The sequence below is a fragment of the Hippoglossus hippoglossus genome, chromosome 5 (genome assembly GCF_009819705.1).
Source record: "Hippoglossus hippoglossus isolate fHipHip1 chromosome 5, fHipHip1.pri, whole genome shotgun sequence".
NCBI classification, from domain to species: Eukaryota; Metazoa; Chordata; class Actinopteri; order Pleuronectiformes; family Pleuronectidae; genus Hippoglossus; species Hippoglossus hippoglossus.
The window spans coordinates 10663597-10689609 of record NC_047155.1 but is presented as its reverse complement, the minus strand read 5'-3'; the positions used below and the strand labels follow the sequence as shown (position 1 = coordinate 10689609).

Sequence of the window (26013 nt, the reverse complement as noted above, 5' to 3'; positions counted from 1 at the left end):
TGCTCTAAAATTTGAATGCACCGGTACACACTAAATTCATATTTATGCTGCTATCATGATTCAACAGTTACCAAATGTCTGTAATGAAGATCCATGTCCACAATTAGAGGCTCCCTCTCTTCTCGCAGTACCGTTATGTTGACTTTTTAATTCCGAGACACAAGGAACTGAATCTGAATTTCACATCCCCTCAATCTTCAGCTCCACTCGGCTGCATTTTAGCACCTTTCAGCTGCTTGTTTTGATTTTCAGCTCAACTTTACTTTCTGTTTGGTTATTCAGCTGAAAAGACTCTAAACCTCCACTCTTCAAAAACTCCCAGCACATTAAGAGCTGACAGACAAAGTTAGTGACTGGCTGCTGAACATGTGGAGCTTCAAGCAGCTGAAGATCCAGATGTTCCCCTCAGGAGCTTCATTCATCAGGTGCACAAACAGACTCCAGATTACTGCAGGTTTTACTCTTTTTTGAATAAGTAAATGTTTGCTGGACGGAAAATGAATTATTTAGTTGTTTGAAATTGTGTGTTAGGCCTCAGATAAGAATTGAGGGTTAATTTAAGAGAGTTTTACCAGATTCATCTTAAATCAAATTATAACAGTTCATGGACTCATGTGGGAACATCTTGTCCAGACCATCACTAATCAAGCTCTGGACTCTGAGACAATAAAACCTTAATAAAGAAAAATGAGATGATGGCACTCAGGATTTAAATAAAATGATTCCATTGTCTCTTCTGTTCCTTTGCACCACTCATCAGAATCTTGAGGCGTCTGAATGTCTGCAAATGACGAGAGTGAATCATCACGACCTTTGTCGTTTTCTAAAAAGACCGGTGATGATGAGGAGACACTTTCCAGGGATCTGAACTCGGGCACAGTGGTCTCAGCTTTGTCTGGTGAAACACTGCCCTCCAGTGGACTCACACGCTAAGATACAACCTCTTCTATGACCTTTGTTATATAACCAGCTCAGTCATCGCCCACAACATGCAGTAATTACGTCTGACTGATTAAACTAGTCACTGCCGCAGGAGGAGAGATCGAATTGTTAACTACAACAATTAAACATGCATTGATAATTTGCACAACTTTTCATCCACCCACTGTGTGTTTGACATCATTTGAGGAACATACACTCCGGGCATCGTGCTCTGCAGATTTGTGCTTCTCCTGTTAAATCGTACCAGTGTCACACTTATCCTGACACGCAGGCTCCCATTTTAAATTAAATGGAAAGATTAAGCCGCAGCTACTCGGTGATGTTCTTAACACGCCATCCACCCCCTTTCCCCATCTTAACTGGGTGAGATCACTTCTGTTCAAAGCTACTTTAGTGCTGCAGGCATCAAGTCAGGGAAATATATTTAGCACGTTGATGTGTTTTTAACCAAACTACAGCTCGTAAAGCTCGTACAGCTTGCAGACAGTGTATGATAAATATAATGTGGTACCAGCAGCCGCAGCACGTGATGGTCTGTCGCCTTCAGTGTAACACAGTATATGAGAGCATGATGATGGCAACATGAGAAGAACTGGTCAAATTGGTTAGAGAAATGTTTGCCCATCTCTCACCACCACTGCCGAGATGCCCTTGAGCAAAGCACTTGCAAAAGCCCTGCAACCACAGAGCACGCTGGCGTTGTGCCGGACAGCTTCTCAGTGTGAGTGTGAGCAAACTGAGCGAACGTGAGAAGGAGGTTTCTAAAAAGGAAGCGCTGCCACCGAAAACTTAAAAGATAAAGATTTTTTTTAAACCTGCTTTTTAAGCTGTGTGATTCTGCTGATGTTTCTCAATAGCTACTGAGTGGGTTGCTGTGAACTTTTGTACAGAGTAAATTTTTCCCTAGAAGGTGAATCTAAAAACTTTCATGAACTTTTTATAAGGATTTTGTTGAGCACCAATTCGAGGTCGACATTTGGGGAATAGAACTAAAAGAACATGTTTGCACGTCGCCCTCTGGATGAGTTGTTGATCCCTTAACTTTTTTCTTAGTGCCATTATCGGCAAATTAAAAACTCAGCCGATTGCTGTACTTTATATAACATGGAATATGCCAGTTGTTACGCTAACACACTAAACCATGAAGGGGAACAGCAGTTGGTGATCAGTGTAACTTGCAAAATACTAACACACTTATTTGTCGATTTGCTCCCAACTCACTAGATATTGTTCAACAAAACACAGCATGTGCAGAATTGTAATTTTAAGCTAAATGTTGATTCAGTTTACTGCAGATCTGTTTGGTTGTTCAGGTGGAAGTGAACCTCTAAGAAGCAGATTATTCATTTCAAATTGCCACAGATGCGTCTTTGGTTATTGTGTATGTTTGTCCTGTCACAGGTTCAACTACATCAGTGAACATGTCACTGACCCTTCAGTTTACGTTGTATTAACAGTTTACTTCTTAGTTAAGTGAAACCTGAATTCATTAGCCTCAATCAGAACCCTTCAAAACGACTGAGTGAAAGTGGAGGAACAACCCGAGTCAAAGCGTCTGATGAAGAACAATGAATGAGAACAGGACATGTGACACGGCGCAGGGACACATCATACTGGGTCATGCTGCTCTGGGAGATTTATTAAGTGAATTTTTCATTTTTTTTGGTTTTTATTATGTTTTTCACTTGCGCTCCTGTCAGGAGTGGAGTAAATGGGACAGTCAAGCAGCAAGAGTCACAGTTCATCATGATCATCATCATCAGCATCATCATCATCACCGTCACCACCATTAAATATCATCATCATCATCACCCTCATGATACCATTATAATAATCATTGAACGTTTTTCCTCGAGCTAGAAAATAATTTACATCACATTGTTTTTACTGACTTTTGAGACCATAAACATTCCAGCAACACGCTCAGGGTTAGGGGTGGGTAACAATCAGAAAAGCATGACTTTTTGCATAGTTATAAATGAACAAAGACATTGAGTTCTTTATTTACAATTATTGTATAGATAAAAAAAATATCATAAAAACAAGATGAACACTTAAATCACTTACCCATAAATGGTATGCCAAAGTGTTATCTGTTGGCATTTCTCTTTTTCTTTGTTCCACAAACTGCATGCTGCTAAATACAGTACATCGAGGCAGGTGAGAGTATATTGCAAAAAGTATCATTGATATCATCATTATCATCATCAGCATCATCATGGTCATCATCATCATCATCATCATCATCAGCGACGTCATCGTCAACATAATCACTGGTTGTTACAGAACGTGTGTTTTCATTCGAACGTAATCACGAGCTTTTTGAAGTGGTTCTGACAGGAGCAGTGATCGATCGCACACAGCCAATCAGCTGCTTCGGCAGTAAGACTCATGATGGTGCATGATGGGAGACGGAGTCAGGAAGAGTTTCCTGTTTTCACACCAGTCCGCATAGAGTTTGTCATTGCTGTATATTTACAAAGATTATTTTCAAACTCTGCGTCTTTGCATCCTCTTAAAGCTGAACGTCCTCTTGGATGTAAAAGTGGTTTCGAGAATGTTGGCTTCAGTCTTTCTTTTCTTTTTCAATTGAAAATGCTGCTGCAACCGCGATTGTAATGTGTTTTAGTTTTTTTTTGTTTATTGTTTTTCTTGTTTTTGTACAGACAAATAAACAAATAAATTGTCAAGTTAAAACATTGGAAAAAGGAAAAAAAAAAACTAAAATCAGCTTCTAAGCAGAATATCAGAATCCAGACTGGTGTTTTTCCAACTTAAATAAGACAGATTTTTATTCAAATGGTCCATGTCAACGTTTTCAACACGCCTGAGCTGACTGGTAAAGCTTGTGCACCCTCTCCAGATGAACTGATCCGATGGGGAATGACAGAGGAGGAGGATATAAAAAAAAAAAATAGAAAGAAAAGATAGAATTGCTCAGATAAATGATTGTACATACTGTTGTAGTATATAGGATTTTTTAAGTAGAAAAATTGTACGTTTTTTTTTCAAGTTGCATAATGAGCCTATCACGTCATGCTTGCCAATGACTTGGGTTAGTACTAGAAATAACAATAGTACAGACTAGTTAAGTGGCCTTGTCCTTCTGAGTGCAATAAGACTGGGTAAATGTGCCCTCTGTATGGAACCTCTCTCTGGTAATGTCTGATTGGTCAAAGCACGATAAATAGTTCACAACTAGTGAGTACAGTCGAGATGCTAGAGTACTGGAATATTCTGTGACGGCAGGAAGACAAGCTTGGTTAAAACACATAAAAGCACATCTAGAATTACACCACAGAAGTTTTCATTCATAACCAGATAGTGCAGAAAAGGAACGTCTTTTTTTGTATATATATATAGAAAAAAAGAGTCAAAGCAACATTCCATTTTTGTTGTAATTTTTTTTTGGTCAGTTTTTCCTTTTTCTTTTTGAGATGTTAAAAACGCCAAGAGCTTTGTGAGGCTGCACGTGTCCGTCTGCTAGAGGAAAAACTATTTACGAAATAAATCAAAATTAAATAAAAAATATAAGATAAACAGCACAATATTTTCAAATTTAAACCAAACAAAAGAAAATCCGATTTACGTGCGATGCAGAGAATCCAAATGTAAATTTCTAATATGACTCGATTGCAGCCTTGTGATGATCACACAGAATTTGTAAAACATCAAGTCCTTCTAACAAACGGAGACAGTTCACTTTAAGGGTCCTGATATCAGCTTTTGACTCGAGCCCTGAGCCAGGCCAGCGCTGAAGCACAGAAAAAAAACACAATAAAAAAAGAAAAGAAGAAGTAGAAGTGAAAAAAAGAGCTAAATATTTCCCCCTCTGTCACAAAATAGGAGGCCTCCGTTTAGAAAAACCAAAGGCAGGCCACTCCAACTTGATCTCAACAATCATATAGAGTTATACTAAGATTCCACATTTACTACGTATCCCATTATATTTTGGTTTCTTTTTCGTTTGTTAATCCTCTAAAAATATCTACATTATTTGACAAGATAGCAGGCAAATTCCAGCACATGGTTTTTCAGTAATAACACACCAACACAGCTCTGGTCCTTCTGAGCGCCGGCTTCGCCTCCCTCTGTCTAGAAACCAGGAAGTTTATCTCTACGAGGTTGTAAACAAATTACATTCTCTTTAAGACATAAATAAGTCAAAGTATTTCGAGCCATTGAAGCAGGAACAAGGCAACATGCCGACAAACAAAGATAAAACTCTCTCTAAATATATTTATATGTATTTATATTTATAGAATATATCCCATAAATGCTATCGTCATCATTATTTTGTGTTCCTCTCTTTCCGACAGGTGCAAAACTAAACTGTGCAAGTTGAGCCCTACCACCTCCTTACACATATCTGTGTCTATGTATGAAAGAAATTTTTACAGGCGGGTACATGTTCATGCCACACAGACGAGGGGACTTCGCAGGCCGGGAGCTCAGAGAAGCCGTCTTTAAAGTAGTAGTTCGCCGCGAGGCCCGAAGCCCATCAGAACCAAAGAACCCCAATAAAATGAAAACCCCTTTTAAATAAAACTTGGGTAATGTACATTCATGCAGGAGCAACAATAATAATAACAATAATAATCAGAATCAGAATAATAACAATGCTCTTCAATTTAATTTAAACTATAATCAGTATTGACAATGTTGTTGTTGAGGAGAGGGAGTGTGAGCGGAGTTTGAAAGTCTGTCCTGTTTTGTGGTTTCCACTCCTCAGCAGTGTCTCCCTCCTTATCGTCTCCTCCCGGTGCCACGAGGGACACAGTTCATACACATGTGCAGTCAGCGGCACGCTTATACAGTACATGCTAACACGCATATAGTCATACAAACCACCACTGCCGCCACTGTACACATACAACCATTAAAGCAGGATGGCTGTGTAGGATTTGTGGCTTTGCTGCGCTTTTTTGATTGTATGCTAGTTAGTTTTTTTTTCACCTTGCTGTATTACTTTAGATTTTCTCCATTTCGAGAGGAACGGAGAGCTTTAAGAGCTCAAGCTTAAGGGGGGGGGGACACGTTGCCACAGGACCTGTCCTGTGTAGGTGGTAAATTGGGGTCTGAGGGGGCTGGAGGAGCAAAATTCAGCTGGAACTGGGGGAAATTTGGGGGTTGACAAGGTGTGAGGTTGGGTTTAAGGTCTGGAGGGAAATAGGAGGAGGCACACCCAGACTTCAAGGAGAGGCGGTCGAGAGGTTAGAGCTGAGGTCTTGGATCAGGGTTAGAGGCTGGTCTCCAGGCTGTGCAGAGGGCTGGCGGGGCTGGAGGAAGCGGCCGATTTACTGGTGTCGATGGTGAGGTTGATGCCACTGTCGATGGCATTGTTGTTCTTGTTGGGGGACGAGGGCTGGCTGGAGTATATCTTCCTCCTCCGAGCGGAGTCATCGTCCGTGTCGTCGATGAGGGGGATACTGGGCGTGGAGTCTTCTATCCTAAATTCTGGGTGTGTCATGAAGTTGTGGATGGATGTTCTGGAATCGGGTTTTTCCAGGCCTTCATAGAGGGAGCTACGGAATGCATTCACAACGCGGATCTGTCGTAACAAAGGGAAGAAAGAGAAGGAAAAACGATGAGAGATGCGGACAGAGATTAAATGGAAGGGTTGGAGGGACCCTCGGGATGAAAGAGGAGAGGGGGAATGGGAGAGAAAGGGGGGAAGGGGGGGGGGGGGGGCTCTCATTTGAGGTCAAAAAGGTGGGGAGGGAGGAGAAGGAACAGGAAGAGAGAAGGCAACTGCAGTCTGTGTTCAGCTTTCACAAATATTACTACAGTTCACAAGTCACTCAACTGTAGCGTGCACTAAGGTAAACCTCAAGGAAAACAATCAGAAAAAACACGACAAAATCATACATTTCAAGGAAAAAAACAAATTACGAAGCAACACAAACGCTCGTTGTAAGTATACGCTTTAGTCCAATGTGCTGTATACCTAGAAACAAGCCACGTTAATAAATGGAATGCTCACAGAAAAAATTAAAAGGCGAATATCACATGCAAGTTTGAAGAAATCTGGTGGACGAGGTAAGTAAGAAGGAAGGAGGTTAGATCTGAGAGATCCAATCGGGTGGTTTAAAAACTTCTGGAGGCACCAGAGCACCGTCTGGGACAATATCCACACAGACTCTGGATGAGACACACAAACACACACATAGCACAGGGTGGGAGAAGCATGGTCGCCACACAGGGCGATGGAGAGAGTCTGCACAAGGAGTTTGGTTCAACACAAGCATCGCAGTGTAACACTCTCAACAAAACATCCAAATAAAAACAGTGGCAATGAGACGACGAGCGAATGCAGCAGGTTCATATTTCATGAACACAGGAAGTTAACACGAAACACAAATAACATGCAACAAGACAACAGGATGGTGAGGAAGTGGACACCAGCACACAGACTGCTGACACGAAACACGACAGTGAAATCTATGAAAATAATAGATTTAGTATCAGTGGTCTGACGGTCAAAGCACGTTCTCAACTCCATGCACAAGTAAACAATCAAGTATAGGCCCCAAACAACTAGAATAATTAATTAAGTAATTATCTATCACCATGTATCTGTCGGTTTCTTCAGGTAGGTGATTATGGGTTAGGGTTGTTTGTTGTAAATCCTGACTGCGTGTGATATCGTCCAAATGTTGTATAGGAATCATTTGGTTGTTAATAAAATGATTTGATGTTCTAACATTGATTTGAATCAACAGCACTCTGGGTTATACAGATAGGTTGATATCATACTATCATTTCTGGAGGTTTATTCTTTTTAAGGATTTTGTGAACTGAATAAATTTAAATCCATAAAAAATATGATGGAATCTATTAAAGCTAAATTTAATCCACTACTGAAATACTCGCTCTAACAAATACTGACATGTTGGTGAAAATGCTATTAAAATTGTTGATGAAGCAAAAATTAAGTTATGACAGACCACCGAAGAAAAAAGTGGCAACAAAAACATATTTCCAGGATCGCAGCTAATGACTATTTTTTAATTCTTATGATTTTTATTATTTTTAAATAATTAACATTTTATGAAATGCACATTATAATTTCAAAATTCTGAAGATTAAATTATTTTGCCAAAACAAATTCAAAATCCCAAACCCCAAAATGAATCAATTTATATTGACATGAGACAGGGTAAAATGTCACATTTTGAATGTGAATATTTTATATTAATAATATCATAATATGGTAAGTATAACCCAAAACATTTTTGGTTTTAAACTCCAGGAAATATTGTATACATTTATCATAGTTTTTCCCTTTTCAAGGGAGGTTGTGCGGATAGAAATGCTCCTTTCTTTTTCAGTAAATAATAATATACTAAGCACCCCAGTGTACTGTTACGATAAAATATGTTAACAGTACAGAAATGATATCGAATTTTACAATGTATGGGAATACTGTATATTTTCTATTAACTGCAGCACAGCAGGTTATATGGAGACAAAACAGAAGAAAATAATAAGAGGAGCCTTTCTGGATGAGTTCATGTGACAAGATGTCTGACAAGTAACACTGATGGGGTGTCAGAAAGGGGTGGGAGGGGTCGAAACTACACTGCTGCTGCTGTAAAGGATCTATGGCCGTAACTATGGCAACATGACAGTGAGCTACACTGACAGTATGAAGCGACGAGACAGGTTGAATTATTGTACAGTACAATACTGCTTTACAGTGTTTCCGCTCCATTCCTGTCAACGCACCCTGAGCACAACAGTTGGGACCTATATTTCTATTAAAACACTTCCTCATCGAATACTGTAGCTTCTTCATGTTTTCTAGTCACTGCAGATCAGGTGTCGGCTGCAGGATACATTAAATAACCTGTAAATTTTGCTTGAAGTCAATCCAGAGTGATTTGCCTCATCAGTCGTGAACTCACACATGGAGTTAGACAACAATGCAACACTATACTTGAATGTTTACCCACTCCCTTGGTGAGTTGATTGTCATTAGTTCACGTTAACGTCTGTCAAGACATAAAAAATGGGAGGGTTGAAGGATGGGATGATGGATGGAGGGATGAGCAGAGGGAGACAAACTCACAACCTGAAATGTCACGCCGTGGGTATCACCCTTAGTCCTGCGCTCCTAGCACTCTGGGGAAACAAACACACATCCACCAATGAGAGGACAGTACACCCAAGCATGGCAGGAGCCATCAAGATGAATTTTGAAATCCAGTATGAACAGCAAAAAGACAGAAGAGAGAAAATGAAAAAAGCAGATAGCAAGAAACAAAAAAACAAAAAGACAAATCTTCAGAGGTGCCAACCTCAAACAGAGACCATCACACTAATTTGTTTGGAGAATATATATTTTTTAAACTTTGTGTTGAGAGCAGGATGACACCTCTGAAGCAGAGAGAGCAGAGAAGCTGACTGACAGAGATCGGACTCACGACCAGTAGTGGGAGGAGCAGTAGCAGCAGTAGTGCTTGTAGGAGAGGAAAGGGCATTGGACAAGGACACGTGACTAGGACTAGAAACATTGGTTACATCCTGGGTCTGGCTGGTGGTGGATGATTGGCGTCTCAGAGCCCCCGCCCCCTGAAAGGAGGTGCCACTCTTGAAGGTGTTGACTACATCAATCTGTGGGAGGAGACCAGGGACAGGAGAGGACAAATGGCTGCTCAGAGTGACAAAGACCAAATGGCAACACAGGTCGACAGGCTGGGTGATTCAGGTGCTTAAAGGGATTGTCTCAGTCATGACATCATGGGGGGGGGGGGTGTCAGAGTGTAGTATCCCCTTAAAGAAATGGTTCAACTTAAATGGTCAATTCACTCACTTTACAAACAACAATACAAAACGAACAACATGTTCTCTATCATCTGTGGTGTCAAGTTTTGGATTTAGCTGTTCGGTATTTCAGGTTTCTGCCTCAACCCTGATTTGAATAGAATGCTTGAAAGTTCAAAGTATTAAATCAGCAGCATTTGTCTCTTGAAACAATGTCCAGCTTACTCTGCACAATCAAACGATGTAACGATGAGTAGATTTCATGGGAGCTTCTTTCTACCAAAGAAATAGTCCCCAGGAAAAAAGACAGTTCTACAGAGTAACAGTGACACTGTTTGTAGAAAGAGGTGTTAACTTTCTCTGCTGAAGGAAAAAACTAAATTCCATTCGCCTCAGTTAAATAAGTGACCTAGATTTTAGAAATCCCAGACACAAATACCTCAAAACTTAAACAGATAAAACCAGCACCAGAAACCGCTTGAGGTGGGTACGATATTGTTTTTGGGGGGGTCAATTTGGGTGATTTGACTGTTTCAAAGACAAGCTACTTGCAGTATGATTGGGTTGGCTTCATCCTGGACCGTCCCTGAGATGAAGTAACTCAACACCAAAATCCAAAACAGATGCAAACTCTCCTGAATATCACAGTGATAGGTCTGCAGAGTTGATAACAGTGAGAACATATATGTATATTCATATTTCCAGTTGCTTGTCACCATTGATCTTCCACAGATCCGCGCTGACAGTCACATCGAGGCCAAACGAGAGGACACTGCATCTTCATGAACCTAGATACGTCATCTTGAAATAAAATAACTTAATGGCTGTTACTTACTATCATATTCTCAAACATAACGTAACATTACACAGGACTTCTTCTTGGGGGTAAGGTAGCAAGGTATTGGCTGATGGAAACAGATTATAAGACAGTAAAACATAAAATAGGCATGCCAATAAAACTTGGTGTATGTTGTACCTTTACTGGATAAACAAAATCAGACATTTTATCTTTTTGTCGCCGTCTATCCATATATTCTTATTTCAGGAAGAATCAAACCTGCCAAATCTTTCTGGGAAGTGAAACAAGCAAATTGTAACATACAATAGGAAGTGAACTTGTGTTCTCACCTGAGTCTGAATACGATTGAGTCCTCTGAACCAGAGTATCTGCCCTCTCCTCAGCTCCCTCTCTGCGTGGTCAATCTCCTCATTATCTTCATTTCCATCGTCTTCTGGTAAATCATCTTTCTTGCTCAACTGGCCGGCCCTCCGCAGGAAACGCAACCTGCTGTTGGGTATGGTGGATATGACCTATCCCACAGAGAAGACAGGACATTGGGTGAAGAGGGAAAGGCGTCATGCTCACCGTAGAGATGCACAGAGAGAGAATACAATATGCCGACAGCAGGATCATATAAAGACGGAGGATCAGATGTATTTTCATGTTACCTGGCCCCAGATAAGCTCTCCCAGTCCGAGGAAAACACACCACATCCACTTTTCCAGGTCCAGAGGTTTACAACTGAATGGCTTCCCCCCGAACTGCACAATTACAATCTGCACAATGCAAAGCACATGTCAGACTCCAAAAACATGACAATAAAAGGTAGACTCTCATTAGTCTCTATTTAAAATCTAAATCTTTGCGTCAGCTTACCTGCACAGCGAAGGTGCCAAAAACAATTGTGCAGAAGATGGGGTTCCTGAAGATACCGTCAAACACGTTCCTCTCTCCGTGGATTTTTCGAGCGTTTATCTCATTAAACAGTTGCATCATTACGAAGGCGTTGAAGATGATGGTGTAGTGCTCAGATGGAGGAGAGTGGAGAGGTGCGTTACGGCCGCTGTCGATGTCAAAGATTTTCTCGCCTAAAGGGACAATAAAAAAAGACAAATAGTTGGTCGCCCTTTACAAAGACAAGGTGCAGGACTGCCGAGCAAAATTACAGCGCGTACCAACAAAGAGAAGAGTGAAGATGATGATGAGCTGGTAGATCGCGTGTCCCAGGATGTTCTTCGTCATGGTGCTGGAGATGAGGGGCTTGTTGCGACCGTATGGCTTCCTCTTCAGCAGAGCCTCTGTGGGAGGCTCAGTTGCCAGAGCCAGGGATGCAAAAGTGTCCATGATCAGGTTCACCCACAACATCTGCACTGCCTTCAGAGGAGAGTCCTGCAGATATGCGGTGAAAAATTGCAAAAAGTCTCAATAACTCTTAATTTTGAATCCCATACTAGGTTGCAAAAATACAGATCCAATCAGGATTTTCCATTTCGACGACCTCGGTGGTGTCAATGACGGTTAATGGGAAAGGTTTTGGGAATGTCTGCTTATTGTACCAGACAAGAAGGCTGGATATTTTATTTCTCTATAATTGCTGAAACAACATTTCATGGACTCGCTTTAGTTTTGCAAATCTCATCTTTTCCTTGAGAGATAATTGGTGAGAAAGCTCGTGAGAAAAAGATGTTCACCCACCACTTCAGACCGCACTGACGCTTTGTTGAAATGACATAATCATGTCAGATTCCCACATTGACCTTTTCACTGTGACCATTCTGTTGATAAAATGTGACTCGCAGCAATCTTGAGCAATGCTTCTACTTTTTCTTCAACGAAAATCATTTTCTTTTTATTATTTTTCAAGTACTCTTTTCTACCCGAGCAAAAATTTTACCAGGACAGAGATTGGCTGAATTATTGGTGATTAAAGAAAAGGTTTAATTATCTTCAATATTTGTTCAACATGATAGATGGAAAAGTATCAACCGATATCAAATGCAGTGTTTGATTTCTTGTGATATGTGTTTTCATGGGATGTTGCATATAACTTTTGATCTACTGTACAGTAGATATAGTCACATGTCCACACTCACACACACACATAATCTGACCTGTGTGATGCAGGCGCCGGTGAAAGCGACTATGACGGCCACAACGTTGACAGTGAGCTGGAACTGAAGAAACTTGGAGATACTGTCGTAGACGTTTCGGCCCCACATCACCGCCTTGACGATGCTGCTGAAGTTGTCGTCGGTCAGGATGATATCTGACGCTTCCTTGGCCACATCTGTACCAGCAAGACCCTGGAAGAGTGCAGACACAGTGCAGTCAGAAACAAAAACAGGCTTCTATTACACTTTACGGTGGTTCTAAAATCCCCCAAATAATTCCTCAGTATGCCAGAGAAAAGAATTGCAAGAAATCTGTCGAAATAAACTCTGCAGCCACTGGACAAACACTGGAGTCTGCTCTGATGATGGATAATGATGATGCAGAATAAGTAGGGCGTCAGTGTGTGTTGGTGGTTTGATGACAGGACTCTCAATATTCATGGGAGGAGCAGGACACACTTCCTGAGTGGTAATAGAAATTGATAGTTGTTGTTGATGAGGGTTACTTGAGATTAAAGAATTTGGGAACCACAGCGTTATGCAATTGGCAGTGAGGAGGAAATGGTGTAGTGCATTATCTAAAGTAATTCATTGTTGAGAGGAGAAATCTACAGCCAATGAACAAATACATACAATAAATTTGGGATTTGCAGAAAGAGCAGAAACTGTATTTGGTTTATTTTTTATTTTCTAGCAGTCAGTGATCTGCTGCAGGGAACTCAGAGCTCAGAAATCCACTAGGGGGAGCTGTTAATCCACACAGCCTGAGGCAAGAGTTCCTGAGAAGGAACCCCGAAATGCTGCAGAGGTGAGGAAGACGTCTGCGGATGTTGACTGAGATCAGTTTCAAAACAAGGCAAACAAGAAGAAGAAAGACACACGCACGCACGCACGCACGCACGCACGCACGCACGCACGCACGCACGCACGCACACACGCACACACACACACCCACACAGAGGATAAAACAGAAAAGAGGGGCTGCTTGCCATGGCGAAGCCGACGTCAGCTTTCTTCAGAGCAGGTCCGTCATTGGTCCCATCTCCTGTCACAGCCACCACCTGCCTCTGCGCTGTCATAGTGCTGTCAATGATTCCTGTCAAACACACATACAGTGGTGCATGTATATTGAATGCAGCATTGGAAATGAGGAAAGGCAACACAGTTCAACGTGATCTCTGTTTGTATGACAGCCCTGATCATATTAATATCACATATTTGCTGCATTCGCAAAAGTCGGACAAAACTCAGACCTGGTAAAAGCCATGTGTTGGTGTGATGAAGAGCAATGTCACAATAAGTTAATCAGGATATGAAACAGTGCAACCAGTTTACCTTTGACAAGTGTGTGTTTGTCGGTTGGGGAGGATCTGGCCAGAACTCGGAGTTTAGGCCAAACCTTGTCCATACGTTCCTGCTCCACCTGGACACACACAAATGGAAATAGGACAAGTGATTGCAGTTTCAGTTTTTTTCTTTCTCTTATCAAGTCTCTCTCTTCTCTGGCTCAAACTGACAACAGTAACAGTACCTCTCCTTTCTCGTTGCGGATCCTCCTGTTGAACTCTTTGCCGTCAATACACAGGAAGTCTTCTCCTGGGTGAATGATGCCGCACTTGATAGCTATGGCCCTGGCTGTGTTAATGTTGTCTCCCGTCACCATGCGCACGGTGATGCCTGCACGCTGGCACCTCTGAATGGCATCAGGCACCTGAAGTGTGATACATGAACACGGGTCAGCATACTATCCTGTTTTTAAGTTGATGTAACAAACTAAACAGTCGCACATTTACACACAAAGCAGATACAGAGGAGCGTGGATTTAGAGATGTGGTTCAGTTCAGCCACAAATTCAGTAACTCTCGAGGTTAATATCCACTTTGTTAACTAGATGAGCTTCTAAGGTTTTCTGTCTGCCGTGCAACACAGGTAGTGTACAGGAAGTTTTTAGAACTTTCTTACTGAAAACCACACGATGACGGAAGTGAGACTAAACCCCAAACACACCAAACAATGACCTGAACAAAATTCATTGTTAATATGAAGGTATTTATTGTAGCCACCTTAAGTTTATATCAATAGTATTAATACCACTAAACCCTCTGGTGCACATGAAGAAAACTAACCGCTTATACTTTCTCCTACCATATCCTCCTGTCTTACCATATCCCCTTTTTCATTAACATAATGTATAATGGTATAGTGCTTCTTTGGCCACCTAACATTCATCTAGTAAATTAACAGAGAGATTTCACAGTATGGAGATTGATCTGAGGTAGAACAAGTGAGAAAAGGCAGAGTATGGATTCAGAAACATGTTTTCTTCCTGACACAGGTCAATGTGGGGGCGAGCGCTGCTCTCCAAACCCACACATAAACAAATGTGTGCACATACAGTAACAGCAACTCACATCCATTTGCACATACTTACAGGTCTGCTCTCGCTCTGACACACACACACACACACACACGCACACATTCGGAGGCAGGAATATGCAAATGTTCCACTTTCCTTCACCGACACTTGGGCACATTGCATATACACGTGGGAGAATGCGTGTACCCATAAACACACACAAACACGCAGTTTACTTACAGGAGACTGGAAGGCTTGATGAATCCACCGACACAATGTGCACACATACTCAACTGTACATTAAACTGCCAAATTAAGCTGCTGATGCATTTAAACATGAGGGATCGGACTCATTTAAAGGGAGTGGATTACGAAGTGAGTGTGGTTTTCTAATGAGCTAGATGTTACAAAAACGTGATTTCATTCTACTTGATATTTTATATTATATTATTCTTTTGTATTATTAATCATCACGACTATGGACTTTTTAAACAGCAGACAGAATAATAAATAATTATAATATAATGCAGAATACTTGGAGCCCTGAAAGGAGGAAAAGTGACTCAGTAGTGTTAAAAGTGAAGGAAGCCTTTGAGCACCAGTGTTACATGTGCTGAGCAATGTGTCACAGCAACAGTTAAAACTTACAGATGTGAGTAAATCTTTCTAAATCTTTATAGATTGAATAGAGAGAAGCGCATGTTATTACTTTCTGCTTTCACAGACTCTTTTGTCTTTCTATCAAGATACCAGCTTCCTGTCTACCTATCCGTCATCTCTACTTTCTGTTTTACTGCCCTTTTCTTTTTGGATGACCAGTTCTCCAGTTGACTGGTTATCCAAAAGAAGAAGAGGAGGAGAGAAGAGGAGGAGAGGAGAAGAGTGGACGCTCATTAAAAATACAATGTGGTCGGACAGAGGAAGAGGTTAATAGGCTAGTAGGTGAGACTGGAAAACAAGCCTCTCTATCCTGGATCCGGTTACACTCTCATTTTCCCTCCGTTTCTCTCCTTACCCGTCTCTCTGCGCTCTCGTCGTCCCTCTGACATGAACCTGATTTTAAATCTGTTTATCTTCTCTGTATAGCTCTCCCTCTTTTCCTCTTTCCCTCCTCTCTTCTCTCGTGTCTCTCTGGAGGCAGACGTATACAGCAGCCAGTTATTAAAAGAACATTGCATTCTGGAGGAAGAAATTAGAGACTAATAAACAAACCAAAAACACGTTTACCACTGTGCGTGACCTTTTTGCAGAGGGAAAACTCATCGCATTTCCAGTATAGTGTTGCAAAGAGGCCTGGAAAGATACCACTGGAGTGCAGCGGTGTTTGGTCCTCTGCTTTTCTACATCGCTGACTGAAAATGTCAGATGTTAAATGACTCATTTGGTGGAAGAAATTTCAGCAATGGGGAATAAGCAATAGTTTGCTTTTTTCATGCATATTTCTTGCCATTTTGGAAGTTAGATTTTCATGGTAACTGCGGAGTTGGCCTTGAATAACACAGTGATACTGTGTTTTACTCTGGTTGTTTATAAGATTGTTTGCTTACTCATTTTAAGAACAATGGTTTCTGTGTTTTGCCTCTTCTCTCTGTATTCATTTGTTTTTTTCTACCTCTGTTCAGATGCTTACATAACTCTGCTTCAGATGCAAAAAAAAAAAAAGACAAAGCAATGCGCAGTGAGAGGGTGCAGAGACGAGTCACATGAAAAAGAGCAAACAGAGAAAGGTGAAAGGTAAACCCTACACTACGGGGGAGACATGGAACAGGGGGAAGATGATGGGGAGAGGTTGAATTAGGGCCCTTGTTAGAGAATGAGGAGAGGGGGATGAGAAAAAAAAAAGATGAAAGGAGGAAGTTGAATAATGCAGGAGTCAGTTTCCCTGTAGCAGCACCAGGGCTGTCAAGTGAGGTCCGTTTTCGTACTGTACGCAGATTCCTCTTTCAAACCAGTGTTTTCTGTCAATTATAGTCCTCTCTTCTTTGATGTGAAATTTAATCCAAAAACGAATTGTTAAAGGTAATTTATTAATTTGATTGTTTTTGCCTTCAACTGTGTTAATTACTTAAGTTAAAAATAAGCAGTAAATGAAAGGAATAAAATGCTAATTTGCAGCTAATTTTGATTAAATAAAACTTTATTTATTTCATAACAAATGTTGTTTTCCACTGCAATGGACAGTCTGATTTCACTATTCAAAGTTAATCTCAACCACAGCAGAAATAAATGTAAGTGGTTATATATGAAGAATAACTATGTAAAATGGAAATGAAACAGTAAAGTAAAAAGTCACTGTAGTGAAGTACTGAAGTCACAGATTTCCACAAAACTTAGTAGAAAGATGCAGTATGGTTCAGGGAAAAACCCATTAAACTCTGGCGTGGACCTAAACCTGGGGGGCAGAGCCAGGATCTTTTTCCCACATTGGGAAGTAGAGCATTTTTGTGTGTGAAATTTTAAGCAGTTAAATTGAATTTAAGGGGACTGTTGGGCCTTGGAGGGGGAATGCGTTCTGCACAGTGCTATTCTGGTTTAATGACGGAAAATTGTCTTACCCAGGAAAAATACATTTGAGGAACGAGTATAATTAATAAATATACCAACATTTACTATATATATATATTTATAATGTATAAGGGTGTAACTGTTTCATATAAGTGTAAACTGATTGTTAAAATATCAGCAATGTGTGAAAACAGAGCAGCTCAGGTTCAGTTAAAGCTGATTGGCCCAGTCTGAAGAATGCGTTTGAGGGATCAATAATCATTTAGTGGGGCACTCATGAGTGAAGCAATTGATCATGCAAATACCAGAATGTCACCCGATCCCTTTCTGTCAGCTCATTGTTCTACAGGCTGCTGCTGTCCCCAGCTGCCTCGCTCACTCTCAGCCTCCACACCGACACATTTTGATCTGATACCATTGTCGAAACACATATATTGTTTTTCTTCGAGTCAACAGAAGAGAAACTTATTGTAAAAGCATAAGGATTAATAAATGTCCATCTGTAAATACATCAGCTCCCTTTACTGAAACAACAGTCTGATGTAAATAACTGTGAGGGGTAATTAAAGAGTGTAATTAGTGGTAAGGAGCTGGTCTGCTGTTACTAACATCCGTGGGAATATTGATGTGTCTGAATCTGATTTCTGTCCGAAGAAATTGATCAACTTGAGTTGATTAACTGAATAGAAGCATATTAAACCACATTCCATCAAATCTACAGCAGAGTGGTAAATGAAGGTTGGTCCAGGTTTACATCTTTAAACTTTCTTCCAACAGTTTAGTGGCTCGATCGCAGAAAATAAAAAATATTCACTTCATATTGTGACTTAGCCGAAATCAGTCCGAGAAGTAACTCGTCAAATGTATATTTCATTTGCATCTTTTATGCAGCTGACATGATTAGGGGTCTATGTTGCTTAATTCATATTCATTTATATGTACTCTACTTACCTGCATAAACCTTTCATATAATTCCATGATTATTTTTTATATAATAATAATTTTCTTATTTAAAAGAAAAAGCACTTTTCAGACTGTGCACATACGCTGTCTCACATACTGCAATGGCTTCCACCCTCATTTAATAACATCCCTGTCACTTTGATAAGGTATACACATACTGCAGAGACTATATTTGCACACGGTACAACCTCACTGTGTTTGAACCATTCCAGCACAGCGTTGACATGCAGGAATGAATTCACATTACCGTCTATCACTTGTAGTTTATCTCTCGGTAAATGTTATAGGAACCGTATGGACAGATTAGCTCATAAATACCTTACATTTTATGTGAAGTGACACAGATTCACAAGTGAGGGAAAAAACCCAAGCTGCAGATAGCAGATATTCTCCTACCTCTGGCCTGACGGGATCCTCTATCCCCACGACACAGATGGCTGTGAGGTCAGTTAGAATGTTGTTCTCATCCTCCCAGTTTGGCTCAGGATTGCCGGAGAAGTCGCGGTACCCCACACAGATGGTCCTCAGGCCGTCACACGCCATGGGCTCAATCACTTTCTTCACCATCTCGTCCTTGTCCCGAGGACGGAAAACCCTTGACTCCCCCACCTCGTTCAGAATATAGCTGCATCTAGAGTTCAGGATGGGTTGAAGGTTGGTGGGAAAGGAGGTATTGGAAATTGTGCATTGGTACTGTTGGTTTCTGAGCTATTACAATGTGAGTCAATCCTTGATGATGATCATGTGATATGATCAAAAGTTCCAGAACACTGGCAAAATTGACTTTTTAGTGAAAATGTTCTGTCAGGTATTGTGACAGATTTCCATCTGATACACTGACACATATAGTGACAGTTAAACTGCAATTTCAGCAAATATGATTGAAAATAAATGAACCGATTCCCTGCAAATTTAAGACAAATGTAACATTTTCCACAGTGTAACAACCAAGAAACCTACCTGCAATTATAAAGTAAAATGTTGATTATGATGCTGCTTCCTCCTTCAGTGTGTGAAGCTTCCTATCTCACATGTTTCTCTGAGTTACTCATTTGTTACTGCAGTGTTGATGTAATAAACTGTAAAATGTCACAATTATGTGACCTTCTCGTGGAAACTCTCTCTGCCTGGAGAAAGTGTTCTCAAATACATTGAGCTCTTCAAAATGTATTTTCTATATGTGTCATAAAAAAAACCACACAAAACTTTATCATATGATATTACTCGTCAATAACGCGTATGCTGCTATTATTCTGCGAATCGCCTCATTATAAATCATGAAGCAGACTCACTTTTTGAGGACAATCTCAGAGGCTCCTTTGCTGTACATGCGGAAGCTCCCATCAGGCAGTTTGATGACGGTGCTCATGGACTTCCTGACAGAGTTGAAGGTGTAGACTTTGTAAAGCTTCTCCTCTGGCATCTGGTTTCTTACTGTCTGGTAATCCCGCTTCAGGCTCATAACCAATCCCAGCAGGCTGCACTCTGTCTTGTTGCCCACCTGCTTCGGCAGACCGCCTTCCTTATCTGGGGGCTGGAGGGAGGCGGAGGAGGTTTTCACTTCTATTTTCAGACAAATATTTTTGCAATACAGAATAATTTCCACTTCTAATTGGTCTGTGTGTGTCTTTAAAATCATTTTCACCTTTTACAATATTTTAACCTATGCCATCCCTTTCATCTAAATCTTAAATTCTTTATTGCATCCACAGCTGTGTTTCATTTCTCTGTGGTTTAGTAAAACCTCGGAACAAACTTCCCTGTTTGTTCCGTGATCGACTCTGTTCAATGACAGATGATGTTCTTCTTTTCTTCAGTGCCGTGCGAGCAGTGTAATAGCTGCTGGTGATAATTAAGCAGCTAGCAGGTGAAGGGGTTGCTGTGAGTGGGAGTGTTTGCAGATGAGATGGATGGAATCACATTTGGATGTTCTTATTTCAGGCATGCTGCTCAACCCCCTTTGCAATCTGTAATTGTACATTTGGAACTATGTGTTCTTCCACGGTTTAGCTAACACCTCACTATCAACATGTCTACATGGCGACGTGAATCGTGAACATCAAACACGACATGTGTTGTGTGATTTTATCCACCATACTTTTTAAAAAGATATTTATAGGGGCTTTTTGCCTTTATGGAGAGGACAGTGCATTAAATGGGGACAGAGACTGGGGGTAAGACACACAGCAAAGGGACGAGTTGGAACCAAACCTACAGCTTAGGACTCAAGCCTCCTTATGTGGGGCGCCCGCTAGCTCCTGCTAGCGCCCGCTAGCACCTGTTCAGGTTATGTTGTACTGAAATGATCATTAATAGTTTAGTTTTTTTAGTTGTAGAGCAGCAACTAATGCTGTCAGTTAATCAGCAGAATATTATCTCCAATGAGTGAATATTTATTATTATCTTGTGCGAACAACAGTCCTTAAAAAGACAGGCAGGAAGTATTTGCCTTTGAAAATGAGAAACCACAGAATATTTGACATTTCTTTCATTATTAAATTCTGCTCCTGACTGATTAATGTGTTGACCTCAGAGTAGCAATGAAGTATTTTACAGTGTCTAATGTCAGAGGAGCATTTTCTCTGCCTCTCAGAGCTGGAATGTTTTTATTATCAGCCAACAGCACAGCCTTTTATGGTCAGTAGTGTGTGTGTGTGTGTGTGTGTGTATCTGTCAAATCTGTTGAAATCTGTGCGGTGTGTTCAGGTGCACACTTACAGTAAGTGCGAGTGTGCGAGTGTGTGCATGTGGTCAGCCTGTGGAAGATTCAGTGTTGCCATCGTAACACTGGGTGAAGCACACTTGTAAGGAGAGACTTGGGAAAGGAGAGGGTGCTCTCTCTCTCTCTCTCTCTCTCTCTCTCTCTCTCTCTCTCTCTCTCTCTCTCTCTCTCGGGGATTCTGACTCTGGCTCTGATTCTCTCACAGGATTCTCACTCATCTCACTCCACACAAGTCCTTGAATTATTTTTCTCATTTCATCTTGTCCAGTCCATATTTATTAATATTCTCCCCAAGCTGCTCTCCATTTACTATTTCTTCCCCTAATATCACACAGAAATACAAGAAATACAGCTTTTTCTTCTTTGAAGCACACTGTTTTCTATTTAAAACGGTGTGATGATACTAATCTAATCATCCCCAAATACATATTTTTGGTTGATTGATAAATTGTGTCATTTGAAATAATCAAAATAAGGGCTAAATAAGCCGATTGTTGTCGGCTGATTGTTGTTGCTAATGAGTTTAATAGAACTCAGAACTGTTAAAGAACATGTTAAATTTGGTTCTGTCGGATCCCTATTAGTTGGTAGTGAGGTGACAGCAAGTTTTCCCGCGGCCTTAGTTCCTACAGTACATGTGACACCTCCACTCACAGCTGTAGAACAGTTTGTCAGGTACACTCTCTTTCTCTAGCACGCACGCACGCACGCACGCACGCACGCACACACACACACACACAATGAACATCTGACTTGCTATTAAACAGACACCTTCAGTCTGTGCTATTTGCCCCCAAAATAGATGGCTTGTTGTTCTTCTTCCAAACAAGCCTCCAACCAAGATTAGATTTAAAAGGACAGCTTGACATTTTGACATTTGAATTTTTACTTTTTGCCGTTGCTTTCCTCACTCTGCACTTGCCACAGTGTGTTGAGAACGACTCTATCGACAGTAGTTAATCACATTAATGGGGCATTGTCGTGCTCACATTTTCCACCAAATGACTGTTCTCCTCCAAAGGCTAACAAGGTTTTGATAGTGGGTGCTAATGAACTGTGTTAATGTGTAATTTAAAGATACTGACAATAGCTAAGATATGTTTCCATGCAGTCAACATAGTTTAATTTGTACTAGTTTTCTTCTCCATTCTTCTCTGTGCATGTGAGATTAAAGTTTTCCGTCTGTCCTGAAAGAGAGATCCAGTCTATTAAAGTTTTTTAAGGAATGTATCAGAACCATAAACTGTCAGTAAAGATGGACAAAGCATCTCTACCTCCTTCTAATATCCAGAAACAATGCCAAAATATCCCAGATATGAATGCTGTCATCTTGCGCATTTGGAGCTAGAGACTGTGGATTAGCGAAGTCTCTCAGCAGTCAATCATTCCAACCCATTTTATAGCATCAAATAACAAATTAAAACCAAAATTAACAGAAAGATGAGCAAACAAACAAATGTTAATTAGACAACTAAAATGACAAAAAACACCTTTGAGAAAAAACTATTTGTTGCAGCCAAGCACCAGGTGGTGATCCAGGTGATCTGGCTTAACTTTTAGGGAGTCATGTCCATCTTTGAATACACTCTATGAGCCAATGGTCAAAGGACAGAGGATGTTACACTGTATATTGAGTCTGAGGCCTTTTGAGGGAATCTCGTGGCACATAACTTAAAATTGACTTGAATTAAATTGGTCGATCAACAGTGTCAAAGCTGCACTTTTCACTTTTCTGTTTGGTAGTTTTGGTTTCAATAAAACATCAAGTGAAGCACAAAATCTGAAGGATTCTGAGTAATTTGTGAAAATTGTCTAGTGGGCGATACATCTGCCCCATGTCTGGTTTGCGCAGTTCAATATCTTGAAACCACATTTTGTAAAAGAAACAATGAATATTGATTCCTTCAGGCTCAGACGTATCTTGCATGTCTCTGTATTTGCAGCTGCTACAGTCCAGGAGTTCCAGTCAAGAGGGTTAGAGAGAAAGTCATCTAAAATCTCATTAATCATTAAAACCCAATCAGAGCGCTTGGCCATGTTCACCTAGTAATTGGACATATCTGGTTAATGTTCAGCTGTGTCTCCCAGACACAGAGAGAAGTATAACTACTTTATGGAGAGTTTGTGGTAAATAACAGAATTAATGCGTTTTCCTAATGACCAGTGATTGCATCAGGAAGACACTGCCCGTCATTGGCTAATGAGGGGATGGAACAAATGAGCTCATCTGTATTGCCTGCTATGTGTTTGAGAGAATAAGCTCCCAGCAACAGAACAACAAGCTAAACCACTAAATGTAAATGACCACCTTACTCATTACAGCACCAGAATACTCATGTATATATGAACCTATATGAAAGTTATGTTTGCTTTGCATTACTTTATACATATGTTGTCATTAGGGACTCTTCATACTCCTCATGATTTGTCTTCCTACCAACTATCTACTCTATCTTAACAAGTCAACATATTTTGCTTTTGAGACTTATTTTCACTAAAATAAGAGCATTATTCAGTCAGTTGGTATCAATAATTCAACTTATTCACATACATTTATACCTCGGTTTCTATTGCTTCATCCAGTTCATCTATTAACTAATTCCAGATATATCCGTCTGTCTGTCTTGAATTTGGTGCAATAATGTTCAACATTAGAAGATTGTTTCGACTGAGACTCGTCAACAGAGTGGTCACGACAACGGCAACGGTTACTGATTCTCCATTTCGGGGTTCTGCAGAAAGTCAAGCTTCACTAAACTTTGAATAAACAGGTAAACAGCTCTTTGTGCAACAGCGGTGACGTGGCTTTAGGGTTCTGTGGACTGAGCCCTGCAGCCGGTCTTTATTTGCTGTGGCTCAATTGCTGCAGGTCACTTTTACAGTTTCAGAAAGAAAACTGCAACCAGGATTACCACAGGCCAAACAAACAGCCCATTCCAAACAGGCAGGTTTAGGATGGACACTGCACTAGTAAAGAGCTGAAGCGTGCTTGTTCTGTTTTTAATTTTACATATAAGGGTCTTTTAATACATATAGTGCCAAGTGCGACACAGTTTCAGACCAACAAAGTTTCCCATCTGAGCAGCATGTTTATTGAATGTTATGTCCGAAACACACCCATGATTACTTAAGAGACGACCCTTCTGAACCACGTGCCTGTCGCGTTGCAGACGGCAGCATCACTGCCTTTCGTTGTTGGATATTCCGCAGAGGTCCTGCTTGACGTGGGTTTCTACTTACAAGGACAGTTGCTGGCATAAGATGTGCAGCGTTGGCATGACTCCCCACTGTTGGCGTGTCCTTGCCTGGACGTGGCGAACGACCAGATGCCCTCTCACTGGTACTTTGGTTCTCCCGCAGGCAAGGACATATGCCAGAGGGAGAGCTGGCAACTTTACTTCCTATTCTGCCCAGGGCTCTCCTTAATCCATCCCTCCTGTTCCTTCCCGTTCTCCTCTCCATCTTTCCATTTTCTTCCCGGTTCTATTCACACTCCATCACCATCTTTTCACCACACTTCTCTCCATCTTAAACTCTCCCACTCTCCTCCTTTCCTATCTTTGCTTGCTTTGCTCCTTCCTCACTCCAGATGTCTCTCTTCTTCTTCCTCACTATCAGGTTCCCCAGTCTCTAACAAGCCACTTCACCCCCGCTGCCTTCGCCTTCCCTCCTGCTCCTTCTTTGCATGTAGGAGTGGATGGTATTCTAGCTCTCAACATGACTGTACCAGCCAACTGGGCTAAGAACTGGAGGCGTGCTGGAGGGCAGTAATACAGTCGTACAGTCCATGATGAGGACACTTGTCACGCGAGTGTGGTTTCTAGCTCCTCTTCTTGTATAATTTTCCCATCTTCTTTCATCCTTTTTTGCATTAATCCTCTCTTTGCTCCACTCTCCCTCTTCCATTTGCTTTCAGCTTTGATCTCTGACCGTTTATTTCCTTTAGACTCATTAAGTCCTTTATTTGCCTGACTGCTACAGATATTTGATTTCTAAAACAATAAGACATCACACAAAGTAATGTGTCAAATCAAATCTGTGTGTGTGAAGGGTGTAAATGCAAATCTGGTCACACAAAAGTAATATATTGTGTAGCCTTGTTTTTCACTTATATATTTACACCAATACAATTCAGTTTTATTTTACAGTCTGACTGCGCTGTTCCTCTACACTGAGAGTTTCCTTTCAGTACAATGAATATAAAGCTACAATAATCGATTCAAATCAAAAGTTTTGTTAACATTAACTGCTTCTGTGTTACTGCTTAGTTCAGTTTTATTATGTTTATTTCTTGCATTTGGTACATTTTGGTCACAAATGGGTAAAGCTCCTAATGTATTTTTAAGGTTGTTTCTATCAGGGCTGCAAAAACAACAACCATGGTGATCTGCTAAACACTACAAAAAATAACTATAAAATGTCAGTCGCACACGAGTCCCTGGCTCATTTTGTTCACTGTATTTTTTTATAAAGTAATCTTAAATCTGATCAGCGGCATTATCACTGACCTCACGCTCCAAATTAATCTTTGATGTGCAACATAACACAACAATGAAAGCATGAAATCTACCATGTCATGTGTGAGGGAAATGCAAGGAGCCCATTATGATTTGTGCCGTTTAAACATCAAAGCATTGTCATTCTGATGTGATGAGGAGAGGAGAAGAGAGGAGAAGAGAAAGGAAAAGAAGAGAGGAGAGGAGAGGAGAAGAGACATTTGGACATAGGTTTGTTGTGGACGTCCGTGGCCAAAAATGTTCCAAACATGGGGACACATGGGAGCTTTGAGCTAAAGTCATCCAAGACACTCATCTCTCCTCCATGTGCAAACAAGTACACTATGTCCAGATGACAAAAACACTGAGCC

General features: G+C 40.8%; 1 protein-coding gene across 6 annotated transcripts in view; it reads right to left on the bottom strand.

Moving 5' to 3' along the window:
* Window positions 1-2555: 2555 nt before the first annotated feature.
* atp2b2 (ATPase plasma membrane Ca2+ transporting 2) overlaps window positions 2556-26013 on the bottom strand; it is a 64197-nt gene continuing 40739 nt past the window's right edge. For 2 of the 6 annotated variants that reach the window (XM_034584747.1, XM_034584749.1), the window contains 11 exons: window positions 19717-19958; window positions 18821-19055; window positions 14132-14311; window positions 13936-14023; window positions 13590-13696; window positions 12601-12792; window positions 11665-11878; window positions 11366-11577; window positions 11158-11265; window positions 10837-11019; window positions 9098-9558 (listed from right to left, as the gene is read on the bottom strand). In XM_034584747.1, the coding sequence (XP_034440638.1) occupies window positions 9244-9558; window positions 10837-11019; window positions 11158-11265; window positions 11366-11577; window positions 11665-11878; window positions 12601-12792; window positions 13590-13696; window positions 13936-14023; window positions 14132-14311; window positions 18821-19055; window positions 19717-19958 (2076 nt within the window). In that variant the 3' untranslated portion in view covers window positions 9098-9243. Of the gene's footprint in view, window positions 6494-9016; window positions 9067-9097; window positions 9559-10836; window positions 11020-11157; window positions 11266-11365; window positions 11578-11664; window positions 11879-12600; window positions 12793-13589; window positions 13697-13935; window positions 14024-14131; window positions 14312-18820; window positions 19056-19716; window positions 19959-26013 lie in introns of those variants that run through there. The other 4 variants (XM_034584750.1, XM_034584752.1, XM_034584748.1 and 1 more) reach the window with 4 other exon arrangements.